The sequence below is a fragment of the Sphaerodactylus townsendi genome, linkage group LG14 (genome assembly GCF_021028975.2).
Source record: "Sphaerodactylus townsendi isolate TG3544 linkage group LG14, MPM_Stown_v2.3, whole genome shotgun sequence".
NCBI lineage: Eukaryota > Metazoa > Chordata > Lepidosauria > Squamata > Sphaerodactylidae > Sphaerodactylus > Sphaerodactylus townsendi.
This window is the reverse complement of record NC_059438.1, coordinates 27,004,574-27,022,269: the sequence shown is the minus strand read 5'-3', so window position 1 is coordinate 27,022,269 and position 17,696 is coordinate 27,004,574. Positions and strand designations below refer to the sequence as shown.

The following is a 17,696-nucleotide window of genomic DNA, read 5'->3' as shown; positions in this document are numbered from 1 at the left end:
ATCAGGTGACTATACTTTCGAGATCATACAATCTCTTTTTTGATAGTCAGCTTTTAGCTCATTGGCATTCATTAAAACCAATGCATCCAAAGGATATTAGACCCATTTCATGGATTTTCGCCTCTAACAAAGGACCACCACTTTCGGTTTTGGCTATGAAAGAAAGAGCCTGGTAGGTGAGAAGCTTTTGTGACAGTTGTTAAAAAAAAACACAACTGTCGTATTATCAGAATTGGAAGGTCATGCACCATGCTCTTGTATGGAGTAGATGTTGGCCCACCTCCAAACGAACCGCAGCATTATAGGGGACTGAGTAGGGGTAAGCCAGAGTATATACTATAGAGAAAGCATGACTGAACTCTTTCCATATCGCAGCTCCATAGCTTGTATCCACAGTGGGATTCCGTATAGTAATTGCATGGTGATTTTAGCATTAAATGCCTTAATGGCTGCAGGTACAAATTCATGACCTTTGGTGCGAAAATAGCGGCTAATGGCCTTGCAACTAAGTTTGCTTGATTCAATGGCCAATTTCCTTTGGGTAACCCAAGAGGAGTTATAATTAAAGTGGAGACCCAGGTATTTAAAATGTTTGACCTGTTCAAGCTGTTCATTATTTATTGGCCAACTAAATGGTCTCCAAGAACAAGCAAAAACCATTATTTTTGACTTTGCAAAATTAAGCGTCAGGTTATTATGACTACAATATTCAACACAGCGTGCCAGTAAGCGTTTCAAGCCAGCTTTTGTACGGGAGAGTAATATAGCGTCATCAGCATACAAAAGTAAAGGTATGGTACAAAAGTAAAGGTATGGTCCCCGCCCAATAAACCTTAAGGAATTTCCCCAATCTCTATGGTCTTTACCAAGGAGATTGGGGAAATTCCTAGAGAGTTAGCTTCTCAGAAGCTAAACAGGGTTAGCAGTTGGAAGGGAGACCATCAGGGAAGGCTCTGCATAGGAAGGCAAAGGTAAATTACCTCAGCTTCTCACTTGCCTTGAATGTTCCTTGCTAGGGTTAAAGGCAGTTTACACACACTCAGTTCAGATGAATAATGCAATGGGGTTTTTGAACTTCTCAATAAGCCTTAGACCAGATTAATTAATGTGACCTTGCAGCCTGGAGACACCTCCCCCAGCATCACAATTGCCTTAACCCTTAGTGTAGACTGAAACCAAGTGTGGTAATAATATGGTTTCCTTGCAAGGTCTACATGAGTAACTAAGCTTTCCATCCAGTCAAACTGTACATCCCTGTGATTAGGAAACTTTTCACTGGGAGATGCCCCAAAGCTATATCTAACAAGGCTTTGGTTTTGTGCTAATGACATGTCCATGTGATTCCCCACCCCAATCCTGGGCAGTGCTGCAATGAGTTAGGAACCAGATATCTGTGCAGAAGCTGACCTCTCATCAAGTCAAACTAAGCCAAGCAAAATCAACCCCTTCAAGATGCCTCAAGATCACATCTGCCCAAAACTTAAATTTTAGCACAGGTCAGACATGGCATTGTCTTCATTTGTAATGTATTTTATATCAATACACCAAAAATAATGAGCTGGAAGCCTTGCTCTCTTAACTAAGTTTTGACCTAGAACAAATCATGTGTCCTGTGGCCAAGAGGTCCCCCCGCTTATGATGGCTTTCTGTGGTCTCCAGTTTGGTAATTTCTTCACACTCCTTTCCACCACAATGCGTCTATGTCTAGCAACATAGTTATATATGAGCAAATTGATGTTTTGCACCCTGAAATTTGGTTTGGACTATCCTGTGGCACACTGTTCATTTTCTAGAGCCCCATGATGGAGTCTGATCCAATGCCCAGCATGATGGCTTCCCCAACCCAATAAAAGGATATTTTAAGTGCAACTAGCCCTATAAATGAAGAACTGGAGGTTTTGCCTCTGCTGGTCAACTTTAGACCACGCTAAATCAGTGTGGTGTAGTAATTAAGAGCAGGTGGATTTTAATCTGGAGAACTGGGTTTGATTCCTCATTCCTCCACCTGAGTGGCAGAGGCTTATCTGGTGAACCAGATGTGTTTCTGCACTCCTACATTCCTGCTGGGTGATCTTGGGCTAGTCACAGTTCTTCAGAACTCTCTCAGCCCCACCTACCTCACAAGGTGTCTGTTGTGGGGAGAGGAAGGGAAAGGAGCTTGTAAGCCACCTTGAGTTACAAGAGAGAAAGGTGGGGTATAAATCCAAACTCCTCTTCTTCTGAGGACCAAGTTTCTGTTTCCTGCTAGTCCTCTGGCCATTATGTCCAGCCTGAAGTTTCACTTTTAAACAAGTCACTGTCAACTAATGATACTCCGACCTATACCAAGGCTGTTATGCAGAGGAAGTCTGTGGCAAACCAGCTCGGCTCATTTCCTGCCTTGAAGACTCCATGGTCCAACACCTGCCATAAGTCAATTGCAATTTGCTGGTGCACAATTACTACCAAATGCCTCCCTAAAACATGAGCAAAAAAAATCAAGGCATAAAAAAGGCACTCTGAAAAAGAAAGCTTGCTTTATATAGTCATATTTATGATTTATGTGCATATGAAACACGGGCCTTGAGGAAAAGGGGCTGCTGCAGATCCTGACAGTCGTCGTTTGCGCTCCCCCAAGATTTACAGCACATTATACACCCTCAATTTAAAAAAAATCACCCCAGATCTTCCAGTTTACCCCTACCTGCTGTTTAAAAGAGCAGCTGCGCATGGATTATCCATAAGTGGCTATGCATTTTCCTCTTCCAAACACTAGGTTTCCAGGCGTAGTGACAGCATCAAGGTTAGAGGTGCAATTACAAACTGTCAGATTCAGAGTTCCTGTTTACAACAGCTGGTGCCGCCTCGCGGCTGCTACGTGCAGAAGAGAACAATAATAAAAAGTGAGATCCAAAAGGAAGACCGGGAAAGTGGACATTCTGCAGTTACCGGAGCCTACTGAAAGCACAGGATTTATGCAGCCCCGACTCTGCACAGAAATGCTGCCCCAATGCTGCGATCTGGCTGCAGACATTTTGCAGCGCGAGTCAGAAAAGCCACACAGCGCCCTACAGATGCATGGGGCAGTATCTCCCCCACCCCCGTCCCTCAATAAGGCAATGAAGGCAAGGTCGAGCCCCCATCCTGACCCCGCATCACCCCCACCCCCGGTGCCTGTCGGCTTTTTTCCTTGTGACTAAGCGCAGCCTTCCAGGTAGACCGAGCAAAACCGGTGTACATCTCCTCGAAAGTCAACCCCAGTATTTCCCGTGGGATTTCCTCCTAAGTAAGGTTCTTATAACGAGTTGCAATAAATGAATTCGTTTTTCAAGAGAGCACCTTAGAGGCGTCTGCCCTCCCCAGGCTTCCTGCGGAGTAAAGCCCACTTCACCTAAGCGAGAGCCAAACCCCGCTTTAGTTGGATCCCGTTGCAAAACCCTTACACGAAACGCGGCGGGTCGACTTTAGCTCCCCACCCACGGGGAACGGCGAGAGGAGCGGCCAGACGGCGGCATTCGGTCCGGGTTGGCCTTTGATTGGCCCGAGGAGAGCGGTGGGCGGTGTGTCCGGACGAGCGAGTGCGCATGCTCCTAGAGCAGAGGTGCCTCCCCAGGCGCAGGGTGAAGGATGCCCGTGGAAGGCTCTGCGGATGCAGTTGCGGAGCGAGACAGGTAAGGCGATGGGCGGAGTCTCGGCCGCAGGGAGCGATCCTGGTCCAGCCGCAGCAGCATCCTCAGCATCCCAAGGCGGGCGGCGGGGCCTCCTGCTTGTTTTGCTGATGTTCTTAGAGCCCCCCCCCCCTCTTTGCAGCCCGTTAGGGACCGGGACGCCACGTGGGTTTTTTAAAAATGGCTAGCTGTCTGGTCTTTGGCTTCTGGCTTTGTTCTGCTGGGTTTGCTGCTCCGCCTTTGATCCGCTAGCATTTCTAAATTTGGGCTTTCAGTGAAGGCAATCCAGTTCATGATGCCAGGAACGCTGATGTCAAAACCGGTGCAGCAGATGATATATATTTAAAAGGAATGTGGTGTTGCGCTGATTAATATGTAACACAAAGAGCAGTGAAGCAAGGAGCTATTTATAATGCCGGGGCTTAGGGGTCTGTGCGTGCATTTCATCCACAGGGGTTTTCAAAAAGGAAAACAAAACCTAAATAACGTCTGCTGCAGAAGGGACTGCTTAAGGACAAGAACAAAGGTGAATTTTAAATATACCTGGATCAGAGTAAGATTGCATTTTGTTCTGTTGGCATTGTTTAAAAATGGTTGTGTAGCTTTCAGCACTGGATTTTTGTGATACTTTATTAGACTTTTTATGGGTTGTTGGCCGCTTGGGAAAATGGGATAATTTTTTAAAAAATGTGAAACAGGGAAGAGTGAGCCTATGCAATCTCTGCCAAGTGTAGAAATCAACCACAGTCATTCATCACAAGGGAGATTTTCATGTCTGTCTGTGTTTATTCAGTTAGCCTGCGGGGATTTTTCTCAGTTCAGTCTCACAAATGGTCCTATGAGATGCTTTGGGCTGAGGAAAGATACCAATACTGGCTGAGAATTTGAACCCAGGTCATTCTGGTCCAGGTCTTATCCTATCCAGTACAAAACAACAATTAACTTAATCCACAACAAAATCCGTGATTGGTTTAATCTTGACAACAAGAAAAGAAAAAACATTGTTAAAAATAAAAAAGTCTGGCAATTTTTGGAGGGATTTCAACACTGTCCAAGTATGGAAACATCAGTTCTCCACTGATTAATGGCATATGCATTCTGTTTCTGGCCTAGCCCATGGTAAAGCCAAGATGATGATCTTTTTTGGCATCCAGATTTACTTATCTTAAATATTTCTTTCTCCCTGATGTAGATCCAAATGGCTTACAATGTCATTTTTTACCTTCATAACAACAACCTTATGAGGTAGACTGAGCTGACAATTAGTGATTAATCTAAGGTCACCCAGTAAGTTCCCATGGCAGTGTGGGGATTCAAACCTGGGTCTCCCAGATCCTCAGTCTGACAAGGATATCTACCTCTTTCCTTGTATGTTACATACATTACTATGCTTGTGACAGCATAGAAGTTAGCCTGTACACCCTTGCAGTTTTTTCAGGGTTTCTGTCACTTGCTAAGTGTCTCTTGCCATTGCGAAATGTTTTCAAGCATGAGATCCCAAATTGCCCGTATGGATCCTTACATCTGAGTGCCTCATAATATGTCAGGAAGTTTCTTTTCTGATAGAAGAGAACAGCAACCTCTGCATCTTTTGGATTTGTGGCTCTTGGTTCCTTCAGTCAATTCTTCCTCCTCTTTATAGGTGCATTTCCTATCTTGATAGCATTTCATCAGTGATGCCCCTCCCCAATAGCTTTGTTGCAACATGGCATCCAAAGCTGGATACAGTATGTCCATCACTGGTGTTGCCAGTATAGATGGTTTGGTGTGCTTGATCTCTGTAGTGGAGTGTGTGGCACTTCCCTGGATTCCTTGCATTGTCTACTCCTACCCCTCCCCTCCCCATTATGATGACATAAGGATCAAATGAAAAGTCTGTCTTGGTAAAAGTTCTTTCCCCATCAGTGGCCAGCCAGAGGCCCCTGGGAATCTTAGAAGCAAAGGAGGTAACTGTCCCTTATTTTTCTCCAGCCTCTGAGGTATATTGAGATATATCTATACTGGTCTCCAACTTCTTTCTGACCACATTTCAAGGTGCTGGTCTTGAACTTCAGAGCTCTCAATTTTTGTGTCCATCATACCAGAAGGACCACCTAAACCCTTATGAACATGCCTAACCATTATGGTCATCTTCAGAAGTACTGCTTTGGGTCCCTCCCACCTTCTGAGGAGGGTGGCAACTTGGGAGAAGACCTTCTTGGTCGTGACACCAAAGCTTATTTGTCCCCTTCGGTTACAGTCCACCAGCAGGTGAAGACTGTTTGTTTCATGTTGAATTTCCGCAATGATCCTTCCTTACAGTTTAAAAAAAATGTTTAGAATGTATTTTAACTATTTTAAAAATTGTTTTAATGATCTGTGTTGGGGAGTGGGGGTTGATCATAAAGATTTTTATAATGTAATTTTATCTTATGTGTTTTCAGGTGATTAGCTGTCTTGGCGTCCCTTGTAAGGTCAGAAAGGCAGGATGTAAATGTTGTAAATAAATAATACATATATTACATTAATACATGGAAGTTCCATAGTAGCTGCTGATAGACCTTTTCAACTAAAAATATCCATCTCTTTCCAAGAATATAAGAACTGCATAGGTGGATTAAACTCAGGGGTAATTGTGCAGCATTTATTGCTACTAATAGCAAGACAAATGCTTCAGGAAACCTCACAAGTAGAGAAGGTGGGTTTCACTTGTTCATTGTCCCAACCTGCGGCTCTTCAGATGTTCATAGACTACCAATTTTCATCAGCCCCTGATGGCCAATTGGCCATGCTGGCAGGGACTGATGGGATTTGTAGTCCATGAACATCTGGAGAGCCGCAGGTTGCAGACCCCTGTAGACTGAGAGATGGGATTCCATCCACCAAACATAGCTAAATCTAAGGTCTCTTTTGTGGTGGCACCCTTCTTACAGAGCTCCCTCAACAGAATAATTAGCATCTTGTACACTGACTCTCAGGTGCCAAACTGAAAATTGCTTTTATTCTTTTAAGTATTTGATTGAGTTGTTTTAATGTTGCTTGCTCCTATGGGTTATCGTTCGCCATTTTTCAGTTGCTGTTTTGCTTTGTGCAGAGTTTTTGTCATTTTTTTTTTACTGCTAACTGTTGCATAGTTTTAGGTTTTGTTAATCTGTCTTGAAGGTCTGGATTGGAACGATAAAATAGAATACTTGCTTGTGATGTGAAGGAGCACTTCCTTTAATCTGAACTAAGTGCCAGTTGGCCGGAACTCGGGTAATAACAAACCATTTTAATTGGTTTTTAAATGTGACTGTGTTTAGGTTTTTAAACCCAGATTTGACACGCAGACAGTAATTCAGATCATGGTTTGACTTGACAGGAGCTAAGTTGCAGGTCAGTTCTAAGAAGAGTAGACCCTTCTAAGTGATTTAGAAGAGTATGAGTTTGTTTAGGATTGTACTGTCAATTCTTTTGCTGACAATTACTCTCTCCCTGACAAAACCACAGTTAAGACTTACTGTGTTTAATAAGCGAACTTCATGCCATGGATTTGCATCCTGATTGGATGTACCCTAACTAATAGTAAATTTCAGAAGGCTAACCAAAATAACAAAAAGATGTGTGGAACCTTAAAGATTAATAGATAATACGTTGCTTCAAAGAGGCAACTCGTTCGTATTTTGTTCACCTTTGAGGTGTTGTTTGACGACCACGCCCAGATAGAATCCTTGCATTACAATCAAGTTGCCAGGTGTTTCCTAGCTGTTTTCAGAACCTGTGGGTTGGTTATGAATTATCCTGAATAATCTTCTTTTATTTCTATTTTATTTAAGTTTATTAGCACTTATCAGCACACTTTCTAATGTGTATATTTGGGCCAACTGGCTATGTAGTATTTTAGATAGTCGATGTCTGTAACAAATGTCTAATAAAGGTTTTGTTGATGATCTTATGTGAAATTATTATAATGTTCAGATGGCCACCCTAACCACATAGCTAAATTAAGCTGTGCTTTCACAAGGCATCTGAAATTTACTGGAGAAGAAAGTCTGAAGCAGTTTTAACACTAGGAACTTTGTTTGCCGAGCAGCATCTGGCCATGTGCGGAGTACTTTCTCCTTCCCTGTGATTAATCACAGCCAGCTTTTCCAGTCTTGGGAAGCAGTGCTAGGCTTCCAAGTTTGCACAAGCTTTCTTTTCAAAAGGCACATCTACTTCTGTTAGTGTTGCCAGCTTCCAGGTGGGGCCTGGAGATTTTCCAGAACAGTAACTGATTTCCAGATTACAGTTCCCCTGGAGAAAATGGCACTTTTGGAAGGCAGATTCTATTGAATTACATCCCTGCAGAGCTAACGCCTCTCTGAAAATGTTGCTTTTCCCCAGGCTCTACCCCCATACCTTCAGGAATTTCCCAAACTGGATTTGGCAATCCTAGCTTCTGGTTGCATTTTGCCAGTGTGAAAAGTGAGGGGAGGCAGTTGTTAGGCTAGACATAAGAGCTTTCCCCACCTGGCTTCGCAAAGAGCAAAGCACACAGGAATGACTTCCCTCCAGTCCCAAGTCTGGAGGAGGAGATTGGCTGAGCCTGGCCTCCTGCTTTCTGAGGGGAGGGAGGGTCTGTGGTGCAGCATTAGAGAATCCACACGGCATGCAGAAGCCCTCAGGTTCCATCCCTGCATCTCCAATTGAAATGATCAGATAGGAGGTGGCATGAAAGACCTCCACCTGAGACTAGGCAGAGCTGCTGCCGGACAAAGTGAACAGTATCGACCGTGTATTGTCAAAGGCTTTCACGGCCATAATCACCACGATGTTGTGGGTTTCCTGAGTTGTAGATGCCAGCCACAGATGCAGGCGAAACGTCAGGAGAAAATACTACTGGAACATGGCCACATAACCCAGAAAACCCACAACATCGTAATATAGACATTGATGGGCCAAGGGCCTGACTGTTTATAAGGCAGTTTCATGTATGTGTAACAATTGGTTGCTACATTTCTTTTGCAGCAGAAACATATGTTGGAGTGTTTGGGGGGGGGGGGACCCTGAAATTAAAGCCTGTCTCTCTTTCTTTGCTTGAGGAGATGAGAATCCAAAGTCGGCCTTGATGACACCCTCCTGAGGGCTTTCGTGGAGCAAGATGGTGCTGGACTCAGGGTCACAGTCCTATACACAGCAGCATCCCCATGATTTTGGCAATGGCCTGCCGCACAGGAGAGGTGGGAAGAAGGGCTCCTCATGTGATGGACTGCGGCTTTACCCGTTCTTGTCCCCTTCCCTTTCTTTGGAGTCAGACTCTTCCAGCCCAGCGCAAAGCACCCAGCTGCCGTTGAAATCCTGCCTCCGAAAACCCGAGCCCAGACCGCCGCCGAATTTCTGCCCTGCCATCTCGAGTCCTTGCAGCTGGATGCGCCGGAGCGAAAGCACATGTGCAGTAGACCGCAGAGGCCGGCCTCGAGGCCAGATCCGCAGCGCCTCATCCCTACCTCACATCCCCAAACCCGGGGCCGTGGGACCTAACGGCAGGAAGAGCCCTTGTTTGTTGGTAGCCCTGAGGCCTGTCAACATTGAGGTGGAAAGGGAGAAATTCTTCCAGTCGTGTTATTCCTATGACCCTCAGTTTCAATATGAGGAGCCTCTTCCCGAAGCAATCTTGGAAAAATACCAAGAGGCCTCTGGCAAATTTATTTCACAGGTAAAAATCCATTTCTCCCTACCTCACCTACATAAAAATTCCCCTCACTCATTAAGGCTGGGATGGGTCATACTTCAAGCCATATCTCCTGCTTTCCTGCCTGCTTTGAAAAGAAAAGGGGGAGTTTGCGACTGTCTCCCTCCAAGAGTGAGGAAAGGCAAAAGCTAGAGGATCTCCTGGCAGGCAGCATAGCAAGCAGGATAGCATTTATATACCTGAATGAAGCACTTTGAAGTTCTTCACAGATATTAGTGGGCCACTCTCCTGGAGAGTCACTGGTGGGCAGAAGCAAACCTATGTAGCCTCCGTGGGGCCAACAGTGCTGTAGGGTCTGCTCGGACTCAGAGCAGAGCAACACGTTTAATGGCTGCAGGTCAAGCAGTTCAGGTAGCAGTGCTGGCCCTGCAAGGACCTCTTGGCTCAACTTGCACCAGTATTGCTGAATACCCAACCCACTCAGCTTTTGATAGTTACAGGCCTGCCGCGAAGCCAGGAAAAGGGGTGATGGGTGGGCATGCATGTGCAGATGCATAGTGTGTATGTTTGTGTTGCAGGCAATCAGAATTATTAATGCTGTTCTGGAGAAATACGGCACCTACGAAAGCTTTGAAGCAACAAATGGCGGGAAGCTGCTTAGCAAAGGCCACATCTGGTCTATCATCCGGAAGTACATGCAAAAGGAAGGCTGTTCTGGAGAGGTGAGTGTGGGGCCAGCCTGGGACGGTTGTCCTCTTTGACAGACGTAGAATCATAGAGTTGGAAGACATGCATTTCACAGTGCCCCCAGGATCCTTTATAGGGCCCCATTCAAACATTGCTGCCCCCCAAAGCTGCTTGGCTTCATGCCGTTGTTCTATTTCTGACTTCAGTCCCAGGGAATTTTGCCCTGTGGTCAGACTTCTGGTTGACTTGAGCTCATTCCTTATTTTATTTTTTATTTCATTTCATTTTCAGCCCAGTTTTCTCCCCAATAAGGACTCAACATGACTGACAACGTTCTGACCTTATCTGTTTTATCCTCACAACTACTCTGTTAAGTAGTTTATGCCTAGAGTGTGTGACTGCTCCAAGGTTCCATAGCTAGCATTTAAGCTAGAATGAGGATTCAAACCTAGGTTCTTAGAGCCTACTTTAGCACTCTAACCATTACAACACAGTGGCTCTTCTCTCCTATATTCTCTCAAATACTGGTAGTATTCTCTCTGCAGCAATGAGACTGGTGAGACCTTGTGTTTTGAATATCTCCCTGAACTATAGTAGCTTCTGAGGGGGCACACTGGAAGGTTCACAGGAATATCTGGGCTATGACCTGGTGAGCAGGCAGGGGAGCTGTATGGTTGGCACAGCCCCTACTGGTTTGCACAATGGGTCTAGAAAAAGTTGAAAGGGTGCTTACTGATCCCCTCCCCAAGGTCTGTGAATCTGCATGCCTTCCAGAAGTCTTGGCAGGTTTCTCACCCAGTACTCCCATTTTGGTGGTCAGTACTGGGACATTATTGGCTGTGTGCCTCTTCTAACTCCAGTAGAGCCCAAACATAATAAAATTAAAGAGTTGAGGAAACCCAGGAAGGCTGTTTAAAACTGTGTGGTTGCCACACCCCACCTTCTGTCTTTCTTTCCAGGTCGTGGTTCAGCTCACCGAAGATCTGCTTTCCCAAGCCGTGATGATGGTGGAGAACTGTCGCCCGACTTTAGCCATCAACCTTTCTGGAGCCCGGCAGAACTGGCTGGAGGGCATGCTGCGTCATGAAATAGGTGAGGATTCCTGAGGCAGAGTGACATCCTGGGGCCACCAGGGTGATGGTTTGGTTTGGAGGAGGCTTTGAACCAGCTACACCTTTTTATATCACAAGCTGAAGTCGTGCAACTTCCATGAAATCAATAGGTATAGATTGGAGTAATGCCACGTAGAGGGCCATGTTAAGAGCAGTGGACTTTAATCTGGAGAACCAGCTTCAATTCCTTACTCCTCCACATGAAGCCTGATGGGTGGTCTTGGGGCAGCCATCTCTCTCTCAGTTGCAGACCACCTCCAAAGTCTTTTGACTTAAAGTCCTTTGGGGTTGTCATAAGTTAGCTGTCACTTGATGTTGCATGCACAAACACACCCAACGCTACATAAGATTTCATTGTTGGTGATGCCACTTTTTCAAGACCTGTATTGGCTACTCATGATTATGCAGAAAATAGCAGTTTGTGAACATCTGAAAACTGGGAAAATGCATCCACAGGTCCTCAGGTTCCCATAAAAGGAATGCACTTCTTTGCTCTTGTGAACAGTTGTAGCATAAGTGTTGGTGGGACACGGGTATCTTATTCTCATTCTACCCTGCTGGGTGATGCACTGAAATGGACAGGTTCAAAGGGTAGCCATGTTAATTTGCGGTAGAATCTGATAAGATTTTAGGGGTATGAACTTTGGAAAGCTCTCAAGTTCCATACCGTGAATGTTTTATTGGTCTCCAAGGTGCCACTGAATTAGAATCTAGCAGTAACGAACAGGAGAATCTGTTATCCAGGTATAATCAGGTCTGGGTATATTCTGCATGTCAGAAACCTGAAGTGGGTCCATGTCCGTAGATTAAGCAGGCTTGCATCATTTATTCCATTCTGTTGGTCATTTTGCATAATTTTTTTTGGTTTTGCCAGACATGGGGAGGATTCCTTCTGAGCCAACTGTGTGGCATCAGACATTTGCACTTCACGCAGATCAATGCAGCCATAAGGACTAGAGCCCTGGTTGTTTTAAAAAACATGAAATTCTCTAGAAAGTGAACTCTTTGTTCCATCCCACAGACTGCACCCTCGTTTTTGTTGTGCCTAGATTCATTCCTGGGAGAAGAAGTAGGAGGCAATTTTGAGAAGATAGCAGGCAAGGAGGAATAATGTTGGAATAACGAGTCTCTTTCCCCCCAACCCCCCGCCCCCAGGAACCCACTACATCCGAGGTATTAACAATGCCCACCAGCCCTGGAACAGCTTGGAAGGCCGCAGGCAGTATGGCCTGAAACCTGCAAACCCAACAGAGGAAGGGTTGGCAAGTTTACACAGTGTCCTCTTCCGAAAGCACCCCTTCCTGTGGAGGGCAGCCCTGCTCTACTATACCATCTACCAGGCCAGCCACATGTCTTTCTGTGAGCTCTTCCACGATCTGGACCGTTACGTGCAGGATCCAGGAGTGCGGTGGGAGTACTGTGTACGGGCCAAGAGAGGACAGATGGACACTTCCAAGCCAGGTAACGGCATGCAGTCCCTTCTTGAAAGGAGGACTTGGGAGCACTTAGAAAACTCAGCAGCGGTTGGGTTTGAGATAACTGTAATTTCTGCCAGTCTGTTCTTCTTTGTGACTCTAAAGTTATGTTTTGTTTGCAAACAATTCCTCTGCTCTTAAGCTGCGGAGCTTAGATGCCTTCTTTGGCTTTCTGTCCTTGGTGGGGGAAACAGGATTGATTTCTAGCCGGATGGGATCTTTGAAGAGTATTTGTATGCCCTTGTGTGGCGGGGCTTGCCCAGGAAATGTTCCTGATAGCATGCACTCTTTAGAACTAGTAAATTATGTAAACAATTGTTGTTTAACAGCACATTTTCATTAAGGTGATAGGTAATAGTACAACGGAATGATTCAGGAAGGTGCTTTCATAGAGAGATTAGGACCATAATCTGTGACACTATGTATACTTTCTATTATCTATTTGTTGTGTGTATTTTCTGGTTCCTTCTGCATTTTTTTCTATTTTCATAAGTCCATTTTTGGCATAGCATGTGTGATACTTTTTTGCACTCATTTTTCTAATCCTGACGCTGTTGCACTGCTAATTGGATTTCTCATGCTATTTGATTATATTATTTTAGACCAGGGGTAGGGAACCTGCGGCTCGAGAGCCGCATGCGGCTCTTCTGCCCTTGCACTGCGGCTCCACGAGCCGAGCCGCTGGCCCCATCCTTGCCCGCCCTGCAGGCAGCAGGGTGGGCGCATCAACTGCCCGCAGCCGGCTGGACTGCGCCGCGGGCTTCCCCTCTTGCCTGCCCCGTTGGGGCGGGGCGGGCGCTTTCCTGGCGGCCAGCGAGGCTGAGCTGCTGGCTCCAACCTTGCCCGCCCTGCAGGCAGCAGGGCGGACGCATCCATGCGCTTCTCAGAATGAGCGGAGTAAAAGGTAAAAAACCTCAATATATACAGTGTTATCTTTATTTTAAATGTCAAAAATTATTTGCGGATCCAAGTGTTTTCTTTTCCCATGGAAAACGGGTCCAAATGGCAGTTTGAGTGTTAAAGGTTCCCTACCCCTGCTTTAGACTATGTAATATGACTTGAGAAACTGAGAAAGCCCCCCATACAAAAAAAATTTTAAAAAGTGTTTCTGTGGCCCTCCCCTCACAGCTCATCCAAGTCACCAGCGTGCTTTAAGCAGAGGACAATTTTTAAAAATAATAGAATCCTCATGAAACTCTGACCAACAAAATGTGTGTATAGCGACGCTCAGTTGCTTCTGAAGGACATCGCTGTGAAATGAAAAAGGTTTAATGACATGTATATCTTACCCTTCCATTGAAAACTTCAAGGCAGCATAGATCAGTGGTGGTGAACCTATGGCACACGTGCCAGAGGTGGCACTAAGAGCCCTCTTGGTGGGCACGCACGCCATCGCCCCAGTTTGGCCACTTGGCAGTGGCATAGCACCAAGGGGGTGAGGGGTGCGTGATGCACTGGGCACGCACCCCTGTGGGGCGTGGCAAGGGCATTCCAGGGGCGTGATGGGGGTGTTTCGGAGCATTCTGGGGACATTCCAGGGCAGAGTTTCCCCTTGCTCCGCCCCTGGCACTCGGTCTCTAAAAGGTTCGCCATCACTGGCATAGATGGTTCTCTGCCCTGTTCACAACAACCTTGTGAGGTAGATCAGGCCAAGAGGGCAAGTGACTGCCCCAAAGGTTCTCTGTGGGCTCCACAAAAGCTTATGTCCTTGGAACTTTTATGGATCTTTAAAGTGTTCTGGGACTTGGATTTTGTTCAGTGAGCTTGGATCTCCTGCCATACTGCTCCTTGCGTGTCCCAAAGCATTGCCTTGTTATCTATTGCTGGTTCTTCACATTTCAGGATGTTTCAGTAAAGATCAAGTGTACCTAGATGGAATTCTCCGCATCCTGAGACACCGGCAAACCATCGACTTCCACTTGTTGGCTGCGTTGGGGAAGGTGAGCTCACTGCTGATTATCTTACTTTCTCCCTTCGCCTTGAGCAAGCAAGACTTCTCCCTCCCCTCCTTCTTTGCTTAGATGCAGGCAGATCTTCTCCCAGGTTGGGGAAAGACGAGACAACCAGGGCAAGGAGGCGAGTCGGGGTGGGAAAGTGCTTGTGTGTTTGTTCCCCACCCAGATTTCTTTACTCTAAATCCATCAGAGAAGCTTTTTCTTAGAAACAGCAGCTGGGCTTCAGGGGTTGGCACTCTTGGTGAATTGCCATGGGGCCATGTCAAGTCGTGTGGAAGGACTAAGTGGGTGTATGTGCTGCTATCATAACCTTCAGTGATTGGACAGCCACAGCTAAAGAACTGTGACTGTTGCCAAGGAAGAGACCAGAGCAGATGCTGTTGCTGTTGGCAGGGGAAGCACTGTCACCACTGCGGCCAGAGAGCAAGAGGCAATGGCTGTGGCCCAGAAGGGAGCAGATGGTTGAACTACTGAGTGTACAATTACTGAGGGGCGTCTGTCAACCTTCAGAGCAAGCAGCGGCAATTGCTATTGTGTGAGGGAGAAAGTAAAGGAGCCCCAGTGGTGTAGGTAACTCTCACTGAGGGACTCTCAGCATCTGGAACCATCCCTACTAAACAAGAGAGCCACTAAACAACTAAACAAGAGAGCCACCAAACCAAACAAGAGTGGTGTAGTGGTTAAGATCAGGTGCACTTTAATTTGGAGAACTGGGTTTGATTCCACTTGAGCTGTGGAGGCTTATCTGGTGAACCAGATTAGCTTGTGTACTCCAACATATGCCAGCTAGGTGACCTTGAGCTAGTCACAGTTCTTCTGAGCTCTGTCAGTCCCACCCATCTCACAGGGTGTTTGTTATGGGGGTGTGGAAGGGAAAGGAGATTGCAGGAGAGAAAGGGGGGGATATAAATCCAAACACTTCTTCTTTTAATTCTTAAAATATGTTAGCCCAAAATTACAGCCCACTAAGCTTGCTCACTGTGCAAAATTGCCTGTCTTTGCAAAGATCCTTTTGCCTAACCTCCGCCCTCTAAAACGGTTGAAACCTGACGGAAAACCCACGAGCAAACTTGCTCTTTTTTCTTTTTGTATCAGGTCTCCTACGAAGACATTGATCACCTCAAGAAATTTGGAGCTCTGGGCAAGGCCCGCATCCCCCACTTCATGCAGGACCGCGAACGGTACAGCCAGCTGCTCGACCGTATTGTAACAACCAACTGCCTCAAGGACGAAGAGCTGGAACAATTGCTCCCGGACTGAGTGGACTGTGTCAGGGAGAAGAGCTCCTATGCCGGATGAGTTGTGCTCGATTGGGAAACTTGTGACCCGGTGGAAGACTGTGCTGTTGGATTGTGGCCTGTTGAAAACGGTTCCGTGATTCCGAGTGTAGCGCTTATTTATTTATCTTTAAACATTTTGTTGGGTGTCTCTAGTTATGTGTTAGATGACAGTGTCCGGGCTGCGCCATTGTCCTCTGGCTGACTAGAGCGAGACCTTTGTGGCTTCCTGTTGAGCAGATCACATATATATCTCAAAATTCTGCAGTGGATGCCTGAAAGTATGCAGATAGCCTGACCACTTGCAGGGAACACATAAGCTTGTTGTGGCCATTCCAAGAAATAGATTGTATAAGTGCCACAGCCAAGTATGCTGGAATTTAGATTACTTGAGAAAATTTTCTTTTAACAGTTTGGTATAGCTTCTTGGATAAGCTGCAATCTAAGAACACTTCCCACACTATCATCTCTTAAGAGGATCAACCAGATGACTCATGGTGCGCATGTAAAGTGCCGTCACATCCCAGCTAACTTATGGTGACCCCGTAGGATTTTCAAGGCACGTGATCAAGCAGAAGTGGTCTGCCATTGCCTGCCTCTGCAAAGTCTTCTTTGGTGATGCCCCATCCAAGTACTGACCCTGCTTAGCCTTCAAGATCCGACAAGGTGGGGCTTTACTATTCCACATCTCAAACGAGAGATTAGCAGTATGCAAGCTTTCAAGTTCATCAGAGCTCTTCATCGGGCTGGATGTTACCAAAACATGTTCAAAAATGTTTAAGGGAACTGTTTAGCGCACGATGCGAGTCCTGGTTTAGTCTGTACTGCTGAACAGTTGTCAGCTTTCGTGTGGCTCTTTGGGGCAAGATTCAGTAAATTAAGTGACCCCTCCCGTTCATTAACAAAGCCCCCAAATTGTCTTTAATTACCCTCTAAACCAATAAGGCACGAAATTTAAGATGCTGACAACCAGGGAGGGGTGAGGCGAGTGCAGCTCCCAGCTACTAGCAGAACGGAGGATGCAGAATAATAGGACCATGTTATCAAGTATATTTTGTGTGTGTGTATATTGAGGTTGCAGAACTGAAGCCAAAAGAAAAGAAAATTGCATTGCTGAAACAGACCCAAGTGGCACCCTGTTCTCAACAGATGTCAATTCGTCAGATGCTTCTGGGCGGTCACAAGCCTGGCATGACTGTGTAGCAAACTTTTATACATTATTTAAATTGCAGAGATGATGTGCAGCCCAAGACCATGGATACGTTGTTTTCGTCCTGTGGCAGATGGAATGTTTTGTCTGTAGTTGGCATGCATGATGTAGCTGAAGGTGCTTTGTGGTAGCTGAAGCTGTGTTTCTATAGCAGTTGCCCCCTTAGTGATGCCCAGTTGCTGCAGTAGGGGCAGAGAGAGAGAACTGAGACAGGCAAGAAGCTTGATGGAACGCCAGGGATCATTCTGTGCTCGGAGGGTACCTAAAAAGTTTGGTCGTGGCCAGAATCTTTTTAGCAGTAAGTGCAGCAGAAACACCTTTACCTGCTTCACCATATTGTTATGGTTCCCCCTCCTCTCCTGTTCAGGTACCTACAAAGATGAGATATGGCCAGAGGCGACAGCTAAAGAGCTTTTCTAAGCCTGTGGCTTTGGGCAAGCCAACAAAAGAATCCAGGACTAGCCCGACACGTATCTTGTTGGTTTATTGATGTGGTGCTGGCGGAGGTGGGTCCCTGTGGTGTATTAGTTAAGAACAGTGGACTCTAATTTAGAGAAACAGGTTTGTTTCCCCACTCCTCCACATGAAGCATCCTGGGTGACCTTGGGCCAGTCACATTCTCTTGTACTCTTGAGAGCCAGCATGGCGTAGTGGCTAAGAATGGTGGACTCTTATCTGGCAAACCAGGTTTATTTCCCCAC

The 17,696-nt window shown here is 46.0% G+C and overlaps 1 protein-coding gene across 5 annotated transcripts; it reads left to right on the top strand.

Moving 5' to 3' along the window:
• The first annotated feature begins 3,551 nt into the window (after positions 1-3,551).
• Positions 3,552-17,459, top strand: KIAA0895L (KIAA0895 like). Of its 5 annotated transcripts, XM_048515635.1 has the most exons (9): positions 3,591-3,650; positions 4,101-4,173; positions 6,789-6,881; positions 8,693-9,303; positions 9,858-10,001; positions 10,926-11,058; positions 12,234-12,539; positions 14,396-14,493; positions 15,604-17,459. In XM_048515635.1, the coding sequence occupies exons 4-9, from the start codon at positions 8,749-8,751 to the stop codon at positions 15,766-15,768; spliced, it is 1,401 nt and encodes a 466-aa protein (XP_048371592.1). In that variant the 5' UTR covers positions 3,591-3,650; positions 4,101-4,173; positions 6,789-6,881; positions 8,693-8,748; the 3' UTR covers positions 15,769-17,459. The 5 variants fall into 5 exon arrangements, with proteins under 5 accessions (XP_048371589.1, XP_048371594.1, XP_048371592.1 ...); XM_048515637.1 differs by lacking the exon at positions 4,101-4,173 and having other exon boundaries at positions 3,585-3,650; XM_048515634.1 differs by lacking the exon at positions 6,789-6,881.
• The last annotated feature ends 237 nt before the right edge of the window (positions 17,460-17,696 follow it).